This window comes from Prinia subflava, chromosome 6 (assembly GCF_021018805.1).
Source record: "Prinia subflava isolate CZ2003 ecotype Zambia chromosome 6, Cam_Psub_1.2, whole genome shotgun sequence".
NCBI lineage: Eukaryota > Metazoa > Chordata > Aves > Passeriformes > Cisticolidae > Prinia > Prinia subflava.
The window spans coordinates 33,674,000-33,695,334 of NC_086252.1; the positions used below are offsets into that span (position 1 = coordinate 33,674,000).

Consider the following 21,335-nt stretch of genomic DNA (forward strand, 5'->3'; position numbering starts at 1 on the left):
CATACACAATCCCGCCCGTGCCCCGGGCTGGCTGTGTGTGCCCCGGGCTGGCTCTGCGTGCCCCGGGCTGGCTCTGCGTGCCTCGGGCTGGCTCTGCGTGCCCCGGGCTGGCTCTCTGTGCCCCGCGGAGCCGCCGTGGCCCCGGGCGCGCTCCCCCCCAGCCCCGCCGCGCTCCCGCCCCGCCCCGCGCGCGTTCCCGGATGGAAGCGGCGCGTCCCGCGGCCGCGTGACCGCTGCCTCCCGGAAGTGCGGCGGGAGCGGGAGCGGGGCCGTGCGGGAGCCGGGAGGTGCCGAGCGCGGGGCGGGCACGGCCGGGAGCAGCGGGACTCGGCGCGGGCAGCGATGCGGCTCCGCCGCCGCCCGGGCTCGCCGCCTTCGCCTCCCGCCGGGCGCCGGTGACCGTCACAGCGTCCCCGCCCCGGCGGAATGAGCCCCGCCGCGCCGCCCCGCCAGCGCCGCGATCCGGTACGTGCCGGGCCGGGGGTGCGGGGGGAAAAGCCTTTGTTGTGCCCTGGGGCCCGGGGCAGCGCCGGGGGGTGCTGCGGGAGGGCCGGGCCGGGCCGCGGCCGCCGTGCGCCGGGGCGGGCGGTGTCGGCTCTGCGCGGTGCGGGGATCCATCGATCCAGGGATCCAGCGATCCCCGCCTCGGGCTCCTGCAGGCCCGGGGTGAGCCCTGCCCGGCCGCGGAAAGCCCCGCGGAACAGCGCGGTGTTTTCCGCCCGTGCCCTCATTACCGCCCCCCCCCGCCCCCCCCAGTGCAGTTTGTTTTGGGAAGTTCACGCCGTGTAAGAAAGCAAAGAAAACAGCTGGGAGGAGTGGGTTGGCTGGGGGGTTGGTTGTCGTCTTTGGGCTGTGGCAAAGTTTGTGGCGGGTAGTGAAGGGTGTGTGAGGAGAGCTCCCCTCGGTTCGCCGGCCGCGCGCACCATCTTAGCCGCGGTCAGGAAGTGGGGCTGGCTCGGGCTGGGCTTCACCTGGTGATGTCGTCTGCCGAAATTCCCGGGGGCCCGGGGAAATTTGCATCACACTGAGGCTGTTCGAGGGCAGAACTAGGTGAGAAAGGCCCTGAAGAGTGGAAAACGGCAAAACAAAGGAAACAGCAGGAGCGATATCGACGAGCTGTCGGTATTTTTTTAACTGTGGGATATTGAAATCAGCAATCTGTCGAAAAACGTAGCTTTGCTTTGTGACTGTGGTCTTCTTTTCTTTTCGAAAGAGGTGTTAAGAGTCGTAAAAATAGTATTTGAACAAAAAGGGTTGTCTCGAACCTCCTGCCAGGAAGAACAATCTGTGACAGACTCAGGCAGGGTCCTTCCTTATTCTTATCAGTTCTGCAGAAAGCATTTTGATAGATATCCCAGATGGTTACAGGAATTTTTACCACAGTGGTTCTGAGCTAAACGATTTAATGACTGCCAAGGCATTTTGTTTTAACCATAAAAAAAAAAAGTTATTAAGAAAAAAAGTCTCCTTTTCTGTTTTTTTACTAAATGTTTTATTATTTCTGGAAATAAATATTTCTTTTTAGAGGGTACTTAGCAGTTACTGTCACTTCTGAAAGTATTTTACCTGGCTTCTCTCTCTGGGCCTTCTAGGATGTGTGGCCAGGACAACCATGAATGTTTGTGAAGGATTTCCAGTGTGTGTCTGTTGCATGGTATTTCCCCCTCACTCTGTAAGGGGATATTTACTCAGGAAAGGGAAAGTAATTTTTAAATAATATGCCTTTGTATATAAAGCTGCAAACTTGGTACAATATTTCAGGCTTTGGTACAGCAGCAGAAACTCTCTTCTGGAAATCTGAGATTTTGAATATCCAGAAATATCCTTGGTGTTATATTCCCTTGAAACAGCTTTCTGCCAAACTTTTAACTTTGGTACTTTGCAGCCTGCTTTTAAACTGTCAGTGAAAATAAAGAATTACATTCTGTACTTGCATAGGCGGTACAAGCTACTTGTTGCTATTAAAAACTTGTATATGCTATAGACAAATATAAAATGAAATTGAAAAGCCACCAAGTTTTCTTTCTGGCCCTAGTCACTGGTTTCAACTGACAGTGCATGCTTTTTACAGTTTTGCATGCTCAGTTGAAATCACATAAAAGTTTTTTTTCTTTTTTTTTCTATAGGCTGTGTTTCTCTGTTGATTTTTTTGCCTTTGGAAGCTTTTAAACATAAATATACAGGAGAGAGAATGGAAGCAGTTGTCATTGTAAACATAAGTTAGAGTGGAGAAGAAATAACTGAGGACAGCAATAGGAAACAGTTGACTTGCACTTAAATCTCATTAACTTCTCTCTTCATTCATTCTTCCCAGGTTTTCTGTCTGCACTGGTTGTTTTTCCAGCCTTTCATATACAGTCTCTTCACATCTGTTCACTTTTATTCTCTTTGCATCTCATGCCCCAGTAGGAGTGGTGGTAGTGAGAAATTTGTCCTGTTGAATGTTTTCAGGCACTGTGGCTCAGTCGTAGGCTTCTGTGTGTCTTGCCTTACAAAACTACTTCAGCCTGCTTTTTGCTTTTTTGTTATATTTTCCTGTTGATGACAAGTGGATATTTTTGGTAGGTTTTTTCTCACAGTTTTTGTGACAGGTTCATATGCTCCTTATGGCCATTTCTGTCTCCTTGTCAAAAGCAGTCTGCTTCCTGTGTATTTAGCAAAACCTGGTGGAGACTAAGGAAGTCTTAAGTGAGATTGTTACACTTCCCAGAAGCAGCAACCTGATAATTGTAGTTAAAAAATCCTAGGATATTCAAAATACTGTGCTCCCAATCAAAGCATGAAGACCGTGCATTTTGTCATGTATGTCCTGGGCCCTGCATTTTTAGGATGAAATAGAAAAAGAGCCTCTTGTACCTTGGCTCTTGGCACTGGCACAGGTTGCCCAGAGGAGCTGTGGCTGCCCCATGCCTGGAAGTGTCCAAGGCCAGGTTTGATGGGGCTTGGAGCAGCCTGGGATAGTGGAAGGTGTCCCTGCCCACGGCAGGGGGGTTGGAATGAAATGATCTTCAAGTTTCCTTCAAACCCAAACCATTTCACGATTCCCTTTCCCCTGCATATTCCCAAGAGACACTCCTTCCTTTGATTTCTTGTGAAAATTTCCAGTTCATGTTCCTGTGACATTCTATTTCTTCTTGTTCCACTCATATCAAAAGGCTTCCTATGGAATTGTCCCTTCAAATGGAAGTAGGAAATCTCGCATTCACTTTGTGCTCGGTACTCAGTGGAGGTTTGTTGCAGCTCTGTGAGAAGTGGAGGTATTTTAGTGGTGGTAATTAGGATTTTGTAGTTTTTAACTGAGAGAATATAGTCACTTGCCTTAGTTTAGCGGTTGTGCTAAGAACTGTGTGTAACTGTGTTACAGAGTGTGTGTTTTGCATAAATGTGGGGTTCTGGTAATGTTTTAGCTATTCAACTTGTGTGGTGGAATTTTGGCAGGAGTGTATGTTCAGTATTGGAAAGAGCTTAACCTAAAACCTCTCAGCTATAAACCTCAACGCTGTTGGTTCCATTTTATCCAAATTTAATAGCTTCCCAATGTGTTTTTTGGTAGCCTGGTTTAAAATTATTCTGTATCAGCTACAAGGGTTTTTTTATGTTTTGTACAAGGAATCACTTTGCAACCGCGCATGTATCTGTCAACGTTGTTGTGATGAGTGTTTGCATATAGCATTTGGGAAATGTAGTGGAAAGTCAGATACTCTTTCAGCTGATTCAGAAAGTCATTGGCATGGAATAATCCAGAGAGCTCACATGTCCAAATTCCCTGAATTAGATTACTTATCCTTGATACTGCCTTGCATCTCCCAGAAGCCATTTATCACCTCATTTTTTGGTGAAAAATTTTACACATGCTGCTTTTAATTGTAACAGTCTGCATCAGCTCGTCCACCGCCGTTTGGGGTTCGTGTGACATTTCCTCCTTGCATTATACTGTGACTTGAATTCTTAAGTAGTGCAAAGGTGAACATTTGATGTGTAATTTACCTGTGTTCTTTATAGAAAGGAAAAGCAATTGTGTGCCGGGGAGAATGCAACAGGGTAGCTCTTGGCGTAGGCAGTGCTGCTGCTGGTGGAGTAAATGTCTCCAGCAGTTGGGAAGCTTCCAAAGTTCATGGGGTGGGAACCTCTTATTGTTGTGCAGTGGAAAAGATCACTGGGCGAAACTGGGGAGCCAGGCTTTCCCTTGGCCTCCTTCCTGCTTGTTCCTTTAATGTCCGTCCCCTCCCAGGAGCTCACTTACCAGTTGGTCAAGTCTTTTGGAAAATCGATTCATGAGTAGGGCTAAGAGTGGAGATGAAGGAAGTGGGAGGGTGATGACTTGCACTTGATTTCTTTCAAATGCCTTGTTTTCTTGTGTACTGAGTGTTCAGCAAATTAAGACTTGGGTGTCTCTAAAAGGGTTTGGTTGCATCAGTGGTTGCTTCCTGAACAACTGAAATGAAGTGTAGGTGCAGAACTCTGGCCTGAGGAAGAGCTGGTGTAACTTTCTCCTCTGGTGTCCTACTTTCTAGCTCTCTGTTCCATGCTGACTTTTTCCTCTGGAAAAGTTCACAAAAGCTTTCATTTTTCTGGCTTTCTTTATTCATATTGGGTTTCTAATTGATGAATCTGGTTTCTCCATTAGCATGGCCTGCAGCCTATGAAGGACAGATAATTTCAGTACCCAGAGCTTAAGTTAAAAATCACTGGGTTAAGTCAGAGTAAAATCTGAACACAAGTTATTTGTTGTTTCAAGTGCTTAATAAATTAATCTAGTAATTCGGATTAGCTAATAATTTCTCTAAATTCTTTAGAGGAGAAACATGTTCACTGTCTTCACAGAACACAATAGGGCTCTGAATGACTTCATCTGTAGACATTACCTAAGCAACAAAACTATCACTCTTTAGTGGCAATTTTTCTTAAATTTTGAAACAGATAGAGTCCTTGTTAACTGAGATTAATTTCAGAGTTACTTGTTTGTAATCAAAACTCATGAAGATAAAAACCAGAACTGTGTTGTAACAAGTTTATATAATGAGTGGTTAACATAATTTGCTTCAGCTTCAGGGATGGAGCAGTATATAATGAAAATTTTAAATTTTGACTTCTTTTTGTAAGTATCAGATGTACCAGTGGGCACACTGATATTTACATATCAAGTTGAGTAACTGTTCTTGTAATAGGACAAAACAATCATTTTAACGAATGTGCCTGTGTTGTGTGTTCTGAAAATGTTATTCTGAAGATGAAGTTGTCTGAAATCTCTGGCTGATTTGTGTGATTGCAGGTTAATGTAATGCTTTGCTGTACTGACTGGCCAGGTGAGTGTGATCTCACTCTTGGGTCTGGCTCTGTGCTTGGCATATGGTGGTTTCAGAGGAATAAAATGTATGAATCTATTTTCAGTGAATTTTTCTGATATCTGTAGAATATGTCAAGGTGTATTTTTTTTTATTTATGTGCATATAGTGAGCAAATTTAAATTAAAAATGGCAGCAGAATGATATTTGTGTTGCAATGGGTGATATAGCTTCTAAAAAACTGAAACTTCTTACACTGAAGAAGTTTGCATAAATATTTTATGCCAGTTTTGCAAAATCCACCGGGCAGGTGGTTGATCCAGAGAAAAAAAATACAGTAAATAAATCTGAAAGATTTGAATTAATACTGTTGCATCTCATGAGAGGCTGTGATTAGGGGAGTTCCTGTGTTAGGTATGGCAAAAAAGCACCCTTTTAGTAACATTCTGCTGAAGTGGGGTTTTCCCTTTTAAGAAAAAATGGGAGGAAGGGAAGAGAGAAGGAAAGCGTGCCACAACTAGAAGTGAAAGAAAAGCTTCCATAAGCAGTAATCTGCTCAGAATTCGTGTGTGGCAAACTTTATACCCAGAGTGAGTATCTATGATTAGTTATATTAATAAGCTCATCAAGTAAAATCCTCCTTTATTCTGTACTCAGTAGTTTTGAATATTATTTTACAGGCCAGGCATCATTTTTAATGGTTAAATAGCAGTTGTGTTTGGAAATGTGCCATCCCTCCAGCAAGTGTGAGACTCTGCTCACTGAGTGCTGAGGGGAAAGATATATGGCAGTAACATCATCAAGGGTTAGTCTGGGTTACTAATAAATTACAGTGTCTGAGCCTTCAGAGGTTTCCACAGTCACTTGTAAAGAGGGGCTCGGCACTTGGTGTTGGCTGACTTCTTGATTTCCTGATAGTAAATCGCATTTTTCCTGCTGTTTGTTTCTCTGCTCAGTGTGTGCGAGGCCACCTCGCCGGGGTGATTCACAGCAGGGTTGTGTCTCCTGTGGATGGAGGCAAAACGCAGCAGACTCAGATCTGCTTCTGGTCTGCCTTGTTTGACAGCACCCAAGATGAAACCAAATGTGCTCCACAGCCAGGCCACCCCGACAGGCCTGTGCCAGCCTCTCTGCCTTGCTGCTTGCTTGGGAAATGCTCTTCTGTCTTGATCAACTAAGACTGTGCGAGTAGGGAAACTTACAGGAGACTGCTGAGCTTTGGATTGGTTTTGTATTGGAAAAAGGGATCTGAAACAGATTATATCGGAATGGTTCTTAAATCCTGAAGTATAAGCAAAGCAGTCTCTAGATGTTTTTTGAACAATAAAATGGTAGAGGTTGTCTACATGTCTTCGAAATTCAGAAGCCAATTTCTGTTGGCCTAATTTTTGAGCTGGACTCAATCATCCTTCCAACTCAAGATATTCTATGATTCTGTGAACTTTTAGGATTTTCTTTATCTCTGTGGGTCTAAAGCAGTTTAGCTGCAGTCCAATCCTGAGATGTCAAGTTTTGCTTGTATTGATGGCTTTGAGAGATTACTGCTTCATATTCACCAAAGGAAGTGTTGTGTGCAGCTCTGCCTCTTGACCTGCTTGCCTTTGCTAGGATGTGTCTAATCAGCTGTTGTGGATTAGTTCCATTTCAGGACTGTTGGGGCAAATTAGCATCAAAGGCAGTTTGGTTCTCTGGCAGAATTGAGTTTTAGGCCTTTTTCCTCAATTTCCTAGCCTTAAAGTACCAGCTGTTTTTTGCACAAGGTCTGACACTCAGGTGTAGAGGAGGCCTGAAATGAGCTGTGACTCTCAGAATCTCCAAGATGCTGCTGTGTGCCCAAATGTGAGCACTGCTTTGCCATGAGAGGTAACGGGGCAGCAAAGGACTGATCAGCCCCCTCCTGACAACATCTGGGAGTGTGAGCTTTTGCCTGCTCAAAGCTGTTGTACCAATTCGATGTGAGCTTTACTGCAGAAGTTAATGAGGAGAAGGTTCTGCTGCACGGTACAGCTCCTTTGCAGCAAATGAAAGCACGCGTCTCCAGAGTGTAGGAGATTTCACAAATCATGTGGATTTTTAAAGAAAAGAAAACCAAAACAACTCAAACCACCCTAAACTTGCTGTGAATCTGCTAAAGAGAGGTATTTTTATCACGAGTGAAATCAACTTTCTGTTGGCTTATACAAACTCGTGTTCCAAGTGCAGGAAGAAAGTTAAGACAAGCATTTTTGATTTGGTGAACTCTTGACTGTGTGTAACTGAAGCATTTAGGAAAAAAAAGTCTTCATGTAATGTACTTTCATATGCCAGTGATTTGTTGGAGCAAGAGTAATGGGGTGAAACTAAGGGGGGGAAAAGATCACTTTGGCTGTACACCAGGAAACAAACCCCGACAGCAATAGATTATTTGAATAGAATAGTTTCCCAAGAGGACTCGTGGTGGAAATACCCCTCTTTTGGGTCCTGTAAAACTAGACTGGGCAATGAAAATGAAAAATGCTGTAAGAAATAATCTTGCATTTCTTCTCCAGGGAAATGCATAGATGAGTGCTGTAGGGAATGGTCTGGGACATCTAATACAGAGCACAGTGGGTTTCCTATATTGCAGAACAATAATGCAAGGCTAATGCTGAGGGATTTTTATCAGTGAGCTTGGCTGATTTAAACTAGACAGTTTTAGCTCCAGCTTTGCTGAGCACTTGGGCATTCTCACAGCTGAGGTAAAATTCAACTTTATTTTTCAAAGTCTTAGTATAGGAAAGAAAATTTAGGAGAGAAATGGGAGAAAATAGGAGAGAAAAGCCTGAAAACAGCATGTACAACTTTACAGTTTTTACAACTAATAGTATTATCTTGCTAATTTTGAGTTGCTGACTTCGGTGTCCTCAGTCATAGGTCCTTGACTATCATCCTTCTGAGAAGTTGGGCATTTCCCACGTGCTGGGTTTTGCCTTGTTGGGGCTTTTTTTGCTGGAACCACCATGAGGATGTGCTTTTAAATTCTGGAGTCTTGGTTGCAGCTATTTTGAAACGTGTGTGACCCCAGCTGCCTGCTCTCCCTCTGCTGGAGTTTACTGTCCCTGGGCAGGGGTGACAGAGTATATGGAGTTTTTCAGCTGTCATGGCCCAGCCCAGGGTAGTATTTTTTTTCCTCACTGAAGGAGTTTGGAGAGAGTCATGAATTGGCTCTTGGTGTGGCTGCTGATTGTGTCTGCTGGCAGGGCACAGGCTTCCAGCAGAGCTGTGGGATGGCAAGGGTGAGATGTTAAGCATGAAGCACACAGAAGCAGCCAGAGCTTCTGATTTAAGCCCCAAAGCTTGGCTTTGTGTAAACTTGGTTGCTATTGCGTGGTTCCAGAGCAAACATATACTTAAATAAGCATTTTTTAATATCATGTTTTAAAAAAGCCTCAAACCTTTTTGACTGTTATAGGCTGCCTCTTCAGTGTTATAAGAGTTTCCTGTGTGTAGCCCAACTGTTGTTGCCTTCTTTGCCCCCAAAAAGAGAATTTTTTTTGTGTTAGAAGTACTGCAGATAATGTAAAGTGGAGTTCCTCCTTAGCCTATAAGTTTTCTAACTTAAAAGATGGATATATATGTGATTGTGTAGTATGAGTAATTCTGTTCATTCAAACGATGCAGTGATGGATGGGGATTAAAATCAAAAATGCTAAACACTGTATTTAAACTGCCATAGGTATATCTTGAGTGTGTTTTCAGAGGAGATAATAACTGAACAAATTGGAAAACTGCCTGAGCTTAATAGACCTTTCGGACATCTGTTACTGTGTTGTGGATCATCCAGCAGGAAACTTAGTTTAATAGTTAGCTGTTTAGGAAATACAACAGCAATTCTTTCAAAAAGATCAATTGTGAAGGGATGGAAATCCTCCTAATTAAGAAAACAATCCTACTTATTGCAAAGTTCATTTTTTTTCTACTTATTAGTAAAAGTTGTAGGAATTCATGTAAGCTTAATTGGCTCATAAGACAAACAGAAAAAAAAATTCAAGTCATAGGTGTTTCATGCCACAAAATAAGTGTGACCCAGAGGGTGGGTGGCTGTTACACAAATCCTTCTGTGGTCAATGAGAAAGGGACGTGGCCTTTTTCACTTATATAGTTTGGCTTTCATAAGCTGATGCTGCCTAGAACTGTGTGATCCATCTGGATACAGGTGGGGCAGTGCAGAAATAACTTCAGCTTTGGCCTTAGAGCATCTTTCACTTCAGACATAAATATTTTGGTTGGGTTTGTTTGTTTCCTTCATTTTTATATTCATAAATGTATTCTTTCTCAGCCAAGAAGTGAGAAGATGGTGTTTTTCCCAAGAATTTGCCTTCTCTGTAATTTGAAAAATGGAATGGATTCCTTTAACAAATATTGATAGTTTATATATAACACTTGCATATTAATTCTGTAATACGATGTAGTACTTTATTCACAGGTGATCATTTAATGATAGGAAATTAAATAAGTATCTCTGTAATGACACCATGTTTATTTTGAATGGGTTTTTGGGAGTTTATATTACTGAATGAAGGATTTACTTTGGATTTTTTTTTTTAAAGCCAAACCCTCAAAATTTCACAAACTATATTTGGTTTCTAAATTATGTATTTACTAGGAATAAAAAGCTGGAGGAACAGAATGCTATTTAGCAGTTAAACTTCAGAAGGTGATCTTTATTTCAGCCAGTGATGAAATACCAGTATTTCCAGAGAGGGAACAAAAAGTTGATTCATAACAGCTTTTCATTTTGTGCAATGTTGAGCCCTTCTCAGGAAAACCTGTCACCATCCGAGTGGAATATGAGGTACATGCACTTGGAATTTGTTGGTGTGACCCTGGAGGGAACCACTTTGATCCTGGGTCCTGAGCACTGGGAAGAAGGGATGCTGGAAGGAAGAGGCTCAGCAGGAACTGATCACAGAGTTCACAATTCTTCTCATTCTCGAGGGAGCAGGACAGGGTCACTGCTTTGCTCTGAGAACTATCCTTGGGCTGGATTCTGGCAGGCTGGGTTTGACTTTGGGGTGTGTGGGGTTCCCTGCAGAGGAGAGGTGGTTCAGCCATTCCCACCAGCAAGGTGCTGGCTGCAGTCCCTCACAGAAATACCGGGATAATCCCTCACAGAAATACCAGGATAAACCTTTGCTGTGGGCAGTGGTGGATGTGCAGCACCTCGTGTGCACCCACTCCACTGTGCCTGCCCTGGGAGAGCTCCTGGGGTGTGCTTGGTGCTCTGAGCTGCTCCTAGCAGAGAGCTGGCCCAGCATCCTCCTAACAGGGCAGCAGCTCTTCAGACAGGTTTCTGAAACGTTTTGTGGGGGTGTTATTGGGGAGGTAGAAAATTCTTCTTTGGGTGTTCCTGTGTATGTGGAGCTAGTCACTCTTCCAGTGAAAAAGTTGAGATAATTCCAGCGCAGGATGTAAGAGACTGAGAATGTGCTCGTGTCTAGTTCCAAGAGGTTGAAAAGTGATTTTTTAAAAAATGTTGATAAATACTCAATTTCAGAGAGGGGAAACAAAATAATATTTTTGAGAGTCATGTTATTGATGTAGGAAGTCACTTTGGATCTTAAGATCTAGGAAAATACATTTTTTGGAAGGTAGCCTGTGCTTTTTTTACACTGTGTGTGCAGGTGATTAATTAACAATCAATTTCAGATGGCTTTAAGTTTAGTATAAGTATTTGTTTGACTAGGACAGCAGTTCATTTAATTTGTAAATAAAACGTGCTTTGAGAAATCTCTCTTCCATGGTATTTCTGCCTGCTTGCTCACTGTAGGAGGATAAGCTCCTCGAAGATCCTAATTTAACTGAATCTAGTCTATTTGCTGAGTGATTTTCAGGTGAAGCCAGTATCTTCCTTAATAGATCGGTAGAAGAAGTGATAAGCCCATCATATTTGGGGTCTGGAAGTACAAGTAAAGAAATTTTTTTATTTCTTTTTTAAAGTAAGACAATGAACACAAACTCTGAATTAAATCAGCACCGGCTGCTGTACAACATTCAGTATGAGTATATCTCTTCATTAGAAAAATAACCAAACAAAGGAACTTGACACTCTCTTAAATAAATCTCATTTACCTTTTGAAAACCAGAAACTTCTTCTACCCCATGCATTAAAGGTTGTTTTGCTGTTGCCAGTGCATGTTTGCTCTGATGGTCAGACGTTTCTGCCTGGCAGAATGGCCACTCAGACTGGTTTGTTGGGCCGTGTCCAGACAGGCACAGCATTGCCTGAAAGCTCTTGGAGCTATTGTCTGATAATGTTCCATCATTTCTGCTGCTTTGTTCGTGATAGCCTGCAGAGTAATAAATGCAGGTTCGAGCATGAAAATTGTCCCTCTTGTTTCATCCTGCAGATAGCAGACCTGTCTTCCTGCACTTCACTGGTTTAATTCCACCCAGTCGTTCTCCGACTGGTTTTGTGAACTCCTCCTCTCTGTTCCCAGCAGGTCTAATAGGCTGTGATGAGGGGTTGGTACTTGGAAAACCATTTTGTCAGAGCTGATGACGGTGGCTAATCAATGATTCATAAACAATTTCTTCAGAGTAGTATTTAGTCTCCTCCCTATGCAGAGCATGGCAGAACAAAGGGTGAGGGTGTAGCTGCACCTCTGCTCTCACCTTCAGGCTTGTCTGGCCAGTGTCCACTTTGACCATTGGTGGTCACTCAGTGTGGTCTGGCTGTCAGTCTGAGGACTGCAAAAGTCCTTCTACAAACACCTCTACACTTCAGGACAGCATCTTGAAAGCTTGTGTTGTCTCTCACCTTGTAGCTCTGGTAAATATCCCCATGACCCACCCAAATCCCAATTAATTGATTAAGTAAAGTGACGGGCAGATCTGCTGTGCTGCTAAACCATTTCCATCCTTCACCTTGTCTTTTGGTACATGTTAACAGAGCATCAGAAGCTCTTTATTCATTCTCCCATTATTCAGTTTGTCTTGGTAGATCCTTTGGGGTTTTTTTTTAAGTTGTGTGCTCAGGCATACTAAAAAATAGAGACAACTCCTCAACACAGACTCCCAGTATGAGGGGTTTAAAGTTACTCCTTTCTACCAGTTTTCTCCATCTAAAAATGTGATTGGCTTAGTAAATCCATGCAAAAAAAGTGAGGTATAAATCTGTTCCTCAGAGATGTATCTGGGCATCATGAAAATGAGTTGTCTGGTGCTAGTGCTGTAAAAGGGAAACTTTACAAAAAGTTGAGGCTATTCAGAGGGACCTGAGAAGTGCACTTAGGTAAAATCAGGCCTTCCTTAAATAAAGGCCATGCAGCAGGTGGAAGCAGCCTCTGAAGCAAAGATACCCTGGGTGGAACAGATAGAGATACAAGGCAACAGATGGACCTGAAAGTAATTGCAAATAACTACCTTTGCTTGGAGTTAAATTCTCTGTGAATCAAGCCGGTTTAGCTGTGAGACAGGAGTGGGCAGATAACTACTGGTAGCTGGCCCAAGGTCACTGAACACTTCTTAAAAGAGATTGTGTACAGCAGTTATTTTCAGGCTTTTCCAATTTAGAAACCCCTTCAGAGCAAATTTGGCTCAGATCTGCTGCTCCTTCATGGTTACTGGGAGCTGACTGGTCTAATGGGCTGAAGAGTTGAGGTGCAGATGAGAGAAGAGACAGTCCTGTGCATCTCATGCAAATGCAGGAGAAGGAGTGGGCTGTATTTCTTCTTGCTTTTAGCTCTGGAGACTCAAGGAGCAGCAAGCAGGTTCAGTAAGGCTGAGGTAAGCTATTCTAACCTTTCAGGATATGGTTCTGTGGCAAAATCCAGTGCATTTGGGGAGCAGCTTCAGTTCTCACCGCTGAGTAGGATGTGCTTCCAGAAATGATGGTCGTATAAGTGCTAATATTTGGTTATGAAAGCAAAAGTTCATATGTATCCTTCGCAGGAATTTTACTCTGGGTCGTTCTGTACAGAGAATCAAAACAGTTGTAAACATGTAGGCAAAAACTGTGTAAACACAACATGCACAATATATGTGGTTCCTGCTTAAAAAAATATGAAGCAAACAAGTTCGGTTATCTTAAATTTAGGGGATGATGTTTGTTTTTCATTTATGGAAAGTACTAATGAAGTACTGAACGTTGCCACAAATACAAGTTTTATTTGGGGAAAACTCATTTGTTAAAGACAGCTGAATTGTATTTATGATTAGTTTTCAAAGTCACAGGGATCCATATCTTACCAGAGATGTATTCAGTATTTTGTTTTCACCCTGTCATAGCAGATCTGTTGGTAGAAATTCATTAAGGGATATGATTATAAAGCATCTTGCTTCCTCATCTGGTAAAAACTGAGAATTAGCTTTCTTTTCAAGGTTTTATACTTCTGTGATTCAGAGCAATCACCTGTCAGCAGACTGATGTGGAAGGGCTGCTTCATACCTGAGTGAGAAGCAGTGCCAGAAAGGGGAAAGCATCCAGTGGGGATCGTAGCATTTGACAGAATTCTTCCTGTAGGAATAATGAACTTGTTCACATCATGACTAAATTGTACGTGCTCTTGCAGTGTCTTTTTACCAATGTTTGCATAAAACTTAGTTTCTAAGTGTTGCTCCATCCTGGTGAGCTCCATCATGATTAGTTATGTGTAATCACATCTTTTGAGGAAGACAATTAATGCTGTTCTATCACAGCTAAAAAGAGCTGTACAGTGGAGCAGTCAAATGTTGCAGCATGATGGGTGCTTCTAACTGATAGCAGGAATCTGTTTAAAGAAACTTTCTGTACTAAGAGAAAATGCTTTGTGGCAGAAATAATTGATTGTTTTCTGGTTTGATTAGGGTTCATTTCACTTCTGAGCAATTTAATGAAGCGGCTGAAGTGAGGGGCTGTGCTTGTGACAGGAATCTGTCCACAGCTCACAGCAGACCCTCCCTTAAAGCAGAGCCAGCCAGGAACCCGGAGCTGCCCTTCCACTGCCCACCTTCCTTCATTAGCCAGCCCCAATTAATGCTGTGTAGCCACGTGTGAGGGATCTGGGCGAGTGACTCAGTTCCTGATGGGCAGGAGGAACCGTAGTGCTCTGATAGGTGGTGGTAGCTCATAACAAAATCACTTTATTTGTTGTTGGGAGTTGACTGAAACTGTTTTCTGGCTTTGTCCTTCAGAGAGATCCAGCACGTGGTGGTGGTGATTACAGTTCTTCAGCTATGTCTGTTTGTGTTAAAGATAGAAAGCATCTGTGAAAGAAAATACTGCTTGAAATGCAGCTTTGATTTCTTAACCTCCATTCAGAAATCTCAGGGTTGTGTGAACCTTTCTACTCCCAGGTGGCTGAGTGTTCCTGTGATTGTGTCTGGGTGAAAAACTGAGGTATTGCACTAATCCTGAGTGCTCTAGGTAGTCTGCAAGTCAAAGGAGGAGAGCCTGAAGAAAGTTATAACACTTCGGGAGTGGCCAGAGTGGTAATTTGCAAAAAGGGGGTGTTGAAATATTGCCATTAGTGGTGGTGTGTGATGCAGAGGTGCTTATTTTGGTAAATTATTGTGTGAGGGCTCAGCCTGCAGCTTTTGAGCACCAGTGTTGTTAATGTGTGACACCCAGCAGAGCCATTGTCCTCTTCAGGTTTAATTTTCAGGTGCATCATTTAGTAAACACAGTAAAATGAGTTTTTGTATTTCCCATACCTAAAAAGGGTGAACAAAATGTATGAATTACTTTTTTTAGGAGAATTACTGAAGCTTGGATTGCTCTGTTGATACTATAAACCTGCAATAAGTGGCAATGTCAAGGATTCCCACTCCACCTCCTCCTGGGGAGATGTCCAGTGGACCTGTGGCTGAAAGCTGGTGTTACACACAGGTAATCTACAGAAATTCTAATGGCTTTATTTTCTATTATTGTCATAATAATCGTTAAAAAAACCCTAAACTAACGTTATTGACGTATTGAAAAAATATAGCTGACAATCTAAGTAGTTCTCATAGTTAATGCTTGATATGTAAGTTAAATTTTCTCAACATTCTCTGATCTTTTGTTCAGGTTAAAGTAGTAAAATTTTCATACATGTGGACCATTAATAACTTCAGTTTTTGCCGTGAAGAAATGGGTGAAGTTTTAAAGAGTTCTACATTTTCATCAGGGCCAAATGACAAAATGAAGTGGTAAGGTCTTTATTTGAGCAAGTGCTTTGGTTTTGTTTTGGGGTAGTTTTGCTCACAAAAATTGTAAAGATAAATTATAAATAAATATTAAAACTTGGATACTTCTCAAAGGGTTACTGTAGGCATGGATTGGTTCTAATTTCAAAATGTCAGCAATCACAAAGGAAACATTTATTTCAGTAGCATTTGTGATTGTGTCTTGTAAAAGTATTTCTGAATTTATTTTGGGTACCATTTAAAAATTACAAATTCTCCATGTTTTTTCAGGTGCCTGAGAGTGAATCCAAAGGGATTAGATGATGAAAGCAAAGACTACTTGTCATTGTATTTGCTTTTGGTCAGTTGTCCAAAAAGTGAAGTCAGAGCAAAATTCAAATTTTCCCTGCTGAATGCTAAAAGAGAAGAAACAAAAGCAATGGGTAAGGGAATATTAGTGTGGTTTTGTAAAAACATCAGCAATGCATTGTTTTTTTCAGTTGAGAGCAGAATTTAATGTTGAGATAAACTTTTAAAATACCTTTTTTTAATTTCCTTTTAGGAACTTAATTATAAAATCCTGTTCATGTTTCACACATTTCTGATCACTGAGCTATATTAATTCTATCCTGAGCAGTATAAATTACACCACATTGCCAACTGCTGTCACTCCAGGTCCTTGTCACTTAGTTTTTCCAGCAGATTATTCATGTTTCTTGTTAGTTGATGTGTATTTGCTTGTTTGTAGCTACAGTGGAAGTGTTTGATTTCCATTGTTAAATAGGATAAGCAGACATGGCTGGGGTTTTTTTACATCCTTTACAATATTTTGGTCTGTTTCAGCTGATTTACACTGTAATCAGTTTTAAAACATGTGCCATGTACCCAAGGAATTAGAAGACTTTGAAATAAGTGGTGATTTGATTTAATTGTTGTGTTGATATGAAAAATGTATGGAAGGCTCTTAGTTTCAAACTTGTGAGCACAACCTTCATTGGAAATGCTTTTTGGGAAGGCTGGGATTCTTGTGGAAATTAATAATTTAATGCAGATCTGCACTAAATTTGTTCTGCAAGTCCTATATATGAAGTATATCTGTTTTTCTTCCCTTCTTCTACTCCAGGGCTTAAGAGATGTTTCAGGTCCTGTTTTTGTTGCAAGTTCTGCATTTCTTACAAAATGTCTGTAGTTCTGCAGTGTTTATACCCAAAGTTCACACTACTTCTCCTTGAGTAACTAGGCCCGCTTGTAATCTTCAAATTCAATCCACAGAACTGAGTTCAAATGTAAAAATTAAATTATTGGACTCTTTGGAAGGAAGGCAAATACATATGTTTCACATGCATGTTTCATGTGATGTGATGTTTGATGGTGATGGTTTCTTCAGTCCCTGCAAAATTCCTTCTTCTGGAGCTTATATGAGCAAAGCTTCTCTTGTCTGCATTGGGAGAATCATTTGGAGAATGTAGACATTTGGACTAGACACAGTCCAGGAGTGGATTGGTATTTGTAATAAAGTGTGAAACTGCATCAAAAGCAGTTTGGAGATAGTCCTAGAAGCTCAGAGTTGTTGAATTTGCACGGGAGCTCTGGAGGCTGGCTGGCCCCAAACCCCTGCTGGAAGCAGGGTCAGTCTGCTTGGGGCTTGTGGTGCTTTGAGATCTCCAGGGATGGAAACTCCTCAGCGTATCTGGGCACTCTGTTTCAGCCTTTAGCCAGGTCCTGTTGGCCCTTTTTTGCCGTAGGGGTTCATTGTAGGTTCTTGTCTATTTGTTGTCCCCCAGGACCCCAATCTCCCGTGACGTGTTTGTTCCTGACCAGGGGGTCTGTAGCAAACACCCAAATCCTGACCCGTCAGCTCTCTGCTGCTTCATCATCCACTGCAGTGCTAAAACTCTCAGGAGTGGGTGTGTCTTCAGCTTCTGCAGTAGTAGCTGTGCTGTGTTTGGCACCACAGGAGTTATAAATATCTTTTCACTTTGGGAAATTACCTACAGAAGTCCTGTTGCTTGGACTCTCCAGCCATTTACCATCTGCTTCTGTGGATGCTGTGTGTTTACTGAGACAGGAAAATGATGTCCCACTTCCAATATCCCTTATAAATTGATAATTCATGCATAGGCTGCTGCTTCAAAGGATGAAGCTGTGTATGAAACAGATAGCAAACTAACATTTTAATTTTATTAAAAGAAAAATACATTTGCACTTTTGTGCTGCTCTGTTTTGGTTCTTAGTTTTGGGGGTTAACATTGGTTGTTGCTGCTAAGAGTAAAATCAAAGTCTGCAGAATAAAGAAGCTGAATCTAGAGAAGAAGTTTTTCAATGATTTTGGGAACGTGATTTTCTGATTTTTTTTTCTTTATTCAATGTAATTAAGTTAAAAGTTGGTGAAAGTGTGAAAACATAATCCAGATGCCAAAAAAAAGCTAGGCAATATTTTTTAAAAACTTGGTTTTATTCCTTGGCATACAGATTTTGAATTGTGAGCAGTGTTGTGAGTTCTGCTGCCCTCAAAGGCCACACTGCACTCGAGTGAGTGCATTTCCCTCTGCTGCTGTGCTCTGCATGGCCAAGGGCTTGTTGATGCAGGGGTGGGATGAGGTGACAGGGACAGAGACCTCACACCTCCTGCAGTGGCAGCTCCTGGGTGCCTCTATTCTGAAAATACAATGAAAATCTCTACAGGATATTTTCCTTGATACAATCCTGGTGAAGAACTGCTCTGATAATAATTTTTCCAGTCTTGGAGGTGAGGGCAGTGTGTGACACATGCATTTTCTGTGGTACATGCTCACTGGTGCTGCCAAGGTCAATAGTGGAGGGAAGTCTGGCTTATGCTGATGGCTGTAGAAGGAATGATATTTTAACAGATTCTGTCATGAAAAACACTTTGCTTTTATTACAAACTTCTGACTTAAACTCCTAAAGTGCTCTCTGGAAGGATGGAGCATCTCTGCATACAGCAAATGAAATGGTGGTGTGTTTCTTGCCCAGCTTTTTTGAAATGAAAGAAAAGTTCTTAAAGAACTCTTCATGACATCCCTTCCCACGTCCCCCTCTGCTCTTATTTCAGTGTTCTTGCTGTCTTCATTTTGAACAGTCTTTCTAAATTTAATTCAGAATGTGCTTTATTCTACTTAGACTCTCAAAGCCATTCCCAAATAACCTCTTTCCCGTATTTTACTTAATGTATATGGTGTTCTTTCCTGAGCACCATTAATTTAGGCAACAAGTGGCCATGTTTCAGTCAACCAGCCATGTAAAATGTGTGATCTTACTGAATTTACATGTGTTTGCACTGAGTAGACTGTGGGAGTTCTTTTCTGGCTGTGAACATCAGAAAAAAAGAGTTGTGTGGTCACAGTAAATCTGATGGATTAAAAAAAAAAAACAATTCTCATAACTGGGGCCAAAAGGTAAATATCATTAATATCTTTCATGACCAAAATATAGTTTAGTAGTTAAAGCTTTCATTTCTGTTTTGCTGTTTTAATGCTTTTACTGTATTTCAAACTAATTTCAACCTGTGAAACAAGATTTTCCATTTCAGGAAGAAGTCAAACCACATTGTTATGACAACTGCAGAGCGTTGTCAGGATGGGTTTGTGGTGACAAATTCATTGTAATGGTGCTTCCCTCTGAACAATTCCTGTTTTGACACATTGGCATTCTTAAATACTCACTGAAAAACTCCTTGTGCTGGATGGTGCCTGAGAGATCTAAGGAGATGATATGGTTTGAATTACAAATTGTGCTCCGCTAGGTTCTATCAAGTGTTTTATAAAATAACTCTATTACAACATTAAAAAGGTTTTTATCAGTTCTGTGTTTTCTAGAAACGTGACACATGATCCAAATGTGTGAAATTGATTGATTTTTTTTATTATCACTTAGTCTTGATGTGGAATCAGGTGTTATTTGTTGATGTTTTCCCTTAACTTGCTGTGTTTGTACACAATTTTTTATCAGAAAGCCAAAGAGCGTATCGGTTTGTTCAAGGCAAGGACTGGGGGTTTAAGAAATTTATCCGAAGAGATTTTTTACTAGATGAAGCTAATGGTCTTCTACCAGATGACAAGCTTACATTATTTTGTGAGGTGAGTATTTATTCTTAAATAATAAAATTTAAAATAAAATGTTTCCTGCTCTAATAAGTAGAGATCTATATTGATTTTAACAGTAACATAATCAAAAATTATCTTCTGAGAACTATAAGCTTGGTAAAATATACATTGCTTTGTCTGCATTGCATTTTGTTTTGTTTTTTGGTGCTTGTACACTGAAGTGTAGAATATTGAATTGATCATTGTAAACTGCTGGACTTCTCCATGAATTTGCCACAGTTACATCAGAATTGACTGTAGAATTAATTATGCCAGAGCTGGCTGGTGTACTGTCTATAGAAATGCTGTTTTACTGAGGTCACTTTTATTTAAAGAAGTTGTGTTTGGAATTAGAGGGTTGGTTTTCACTGGATAAGCAGAAAGAAATGTTCACATACTGCCTCACATTATAAAACAAACCCCAACTGATTGTCAGAATCTATATTCCTGTAATGATCAGGTCTTTCCAGTAAATTAAACGCTTAATTTTTTGACTAATTGTTACATTTTGTGTTGGGTGCAAATAGAAGGTGTGCTTGATACTGAAAATTAATTTTGAAAGCTGTGGTATAAATTTAACTTCATGGTGTATTGTGGATCCCTTCTTCTGTAATATCATTTATGTTCATAACCTAAATTTTCATATTAAATTTCAGTAAAAAGCTTACTCAGTGTTAAAAATGGAAAGTAGAGAAAGTAGCAGGGTAAGTGGAGTGTATGTTGAATATACATTGGCTGGTTATCTGGGCTGCCATAAAGTGATTAGTGACTTAGGAGGATGATAGATGCTCCAACTGCTAATAAATTTGCTTTGATCTGTGTATTTACAGGAAATGTGTAAAATTGTCTTGGCAAGATTACAATTTAATTATATGTCATTATGCTGGTAGGAAGAATAATTGAAATGTGGCCCTTGAGACTAGATATTGCAAATACAGTGCATCTTATTTTCACTTAGACAAGTTAAATTAGCTGCATGATAAATTTGTTATGAATACAATTATTTGGGTGATAAAAGCAGATATAACAAGTGTTTTATGGTTCTGTAAAGATACTTTTGAGTATTTTCTCTTCTTAAGTTGTCCTCCTAATGAACACTTTGATGTAAATGAACAGCTCTCAAAAGTAGCATGTGGTTTTGGAATAGATCACTCTCTAAATTTAGAGATTAAGTTTGTTTAAAAAATATATGTAGAAGAAATACTGAATTCCCACAGAGAAATGCTGTTATTTAAATCCTGGTGCTAATCACTGAATTTAGCTGTGTTTCCCTGCAAAATGTCTTGATGTTTTAATGTGAGTTGCTTTTGTGAAGTGTTGGACCTACCCTGATTATAAATGTGGAAGGAGATGAAACATTTAGTTGTTCACAGTGAGCATGTTAAAATAACTTCTGGCTTGTTTCGGGGTGAAGGAAAAACTTGGAAATCCAAATATTTTAAGAATTTCCTTCTTTGGATGTGTGATACCAGCTCTTCAGCTGTCCTTAGAAATGACAGGTGTTGTTTGAAGGACCTGTTTCTGTAGACAAGCCTGAAGTTTTTGTCCTTTTAAAACTTTACTGTGAAGCTCTAATTTCCATGTTTGCCTTCCTACTGGATTCCTGTGTGAAAAACTGACTTAGCACTTCTTAAGCCTATATTGCACTGGGCTTGATAAAGCAGGTATTTAGTAAAGGTCATTGATTACTGTTGGTTAGCCCTTCTTCCTGTTGGCTTGCAGGAGGATTATTTGGTTGTCTTTGGCATTAAAGATGGTCATTCTTTGTTGCCAAAGAGTCTCAAGATCAGCTGGGTTGGACCTGAAGGGCTGTGAAGTTTCATATTTTTTGCAGTCTGGTGCT

General features: G+C 41.1%; 1 protein-coding gene across 1 annotated transcript in view; it reads left to right on the forward strand.

The window, feature by feature from the left end:
• The first annotated feature begins 237 nt into the window (after positions 1-237).
• The window catches only part of SPOPL (speckle type BTB/POZ protein like), a 32,927-nt gene continuing 11,829 nt past the window's right edge, over positions 238-21,335 (forward strand). Inside the window, exons 1-5 of the mRNA XM_063400995.1 lie at positions 238-465; positions 14,977-15,111; positions 15,292-15,413; positions 15,681-15,832; positions 19,359-19,486. Of these exons, the coding sequence (XP_063257065.1) occupies positions 15,034-15,111; positions 15,292-15,413; positions 15,681-15,832; positions 19,359-19,486 (480 nt within the window). The 5' untranslated portion in view covers positions 238-465; positions 14,977-15,033. The remainder of the gene's footprint in view (positions 466-14,976; positions 15,112-15,291; positions 15,414-15,680; positions 15,833-19,358; positions 19,487-21,335) is intronic.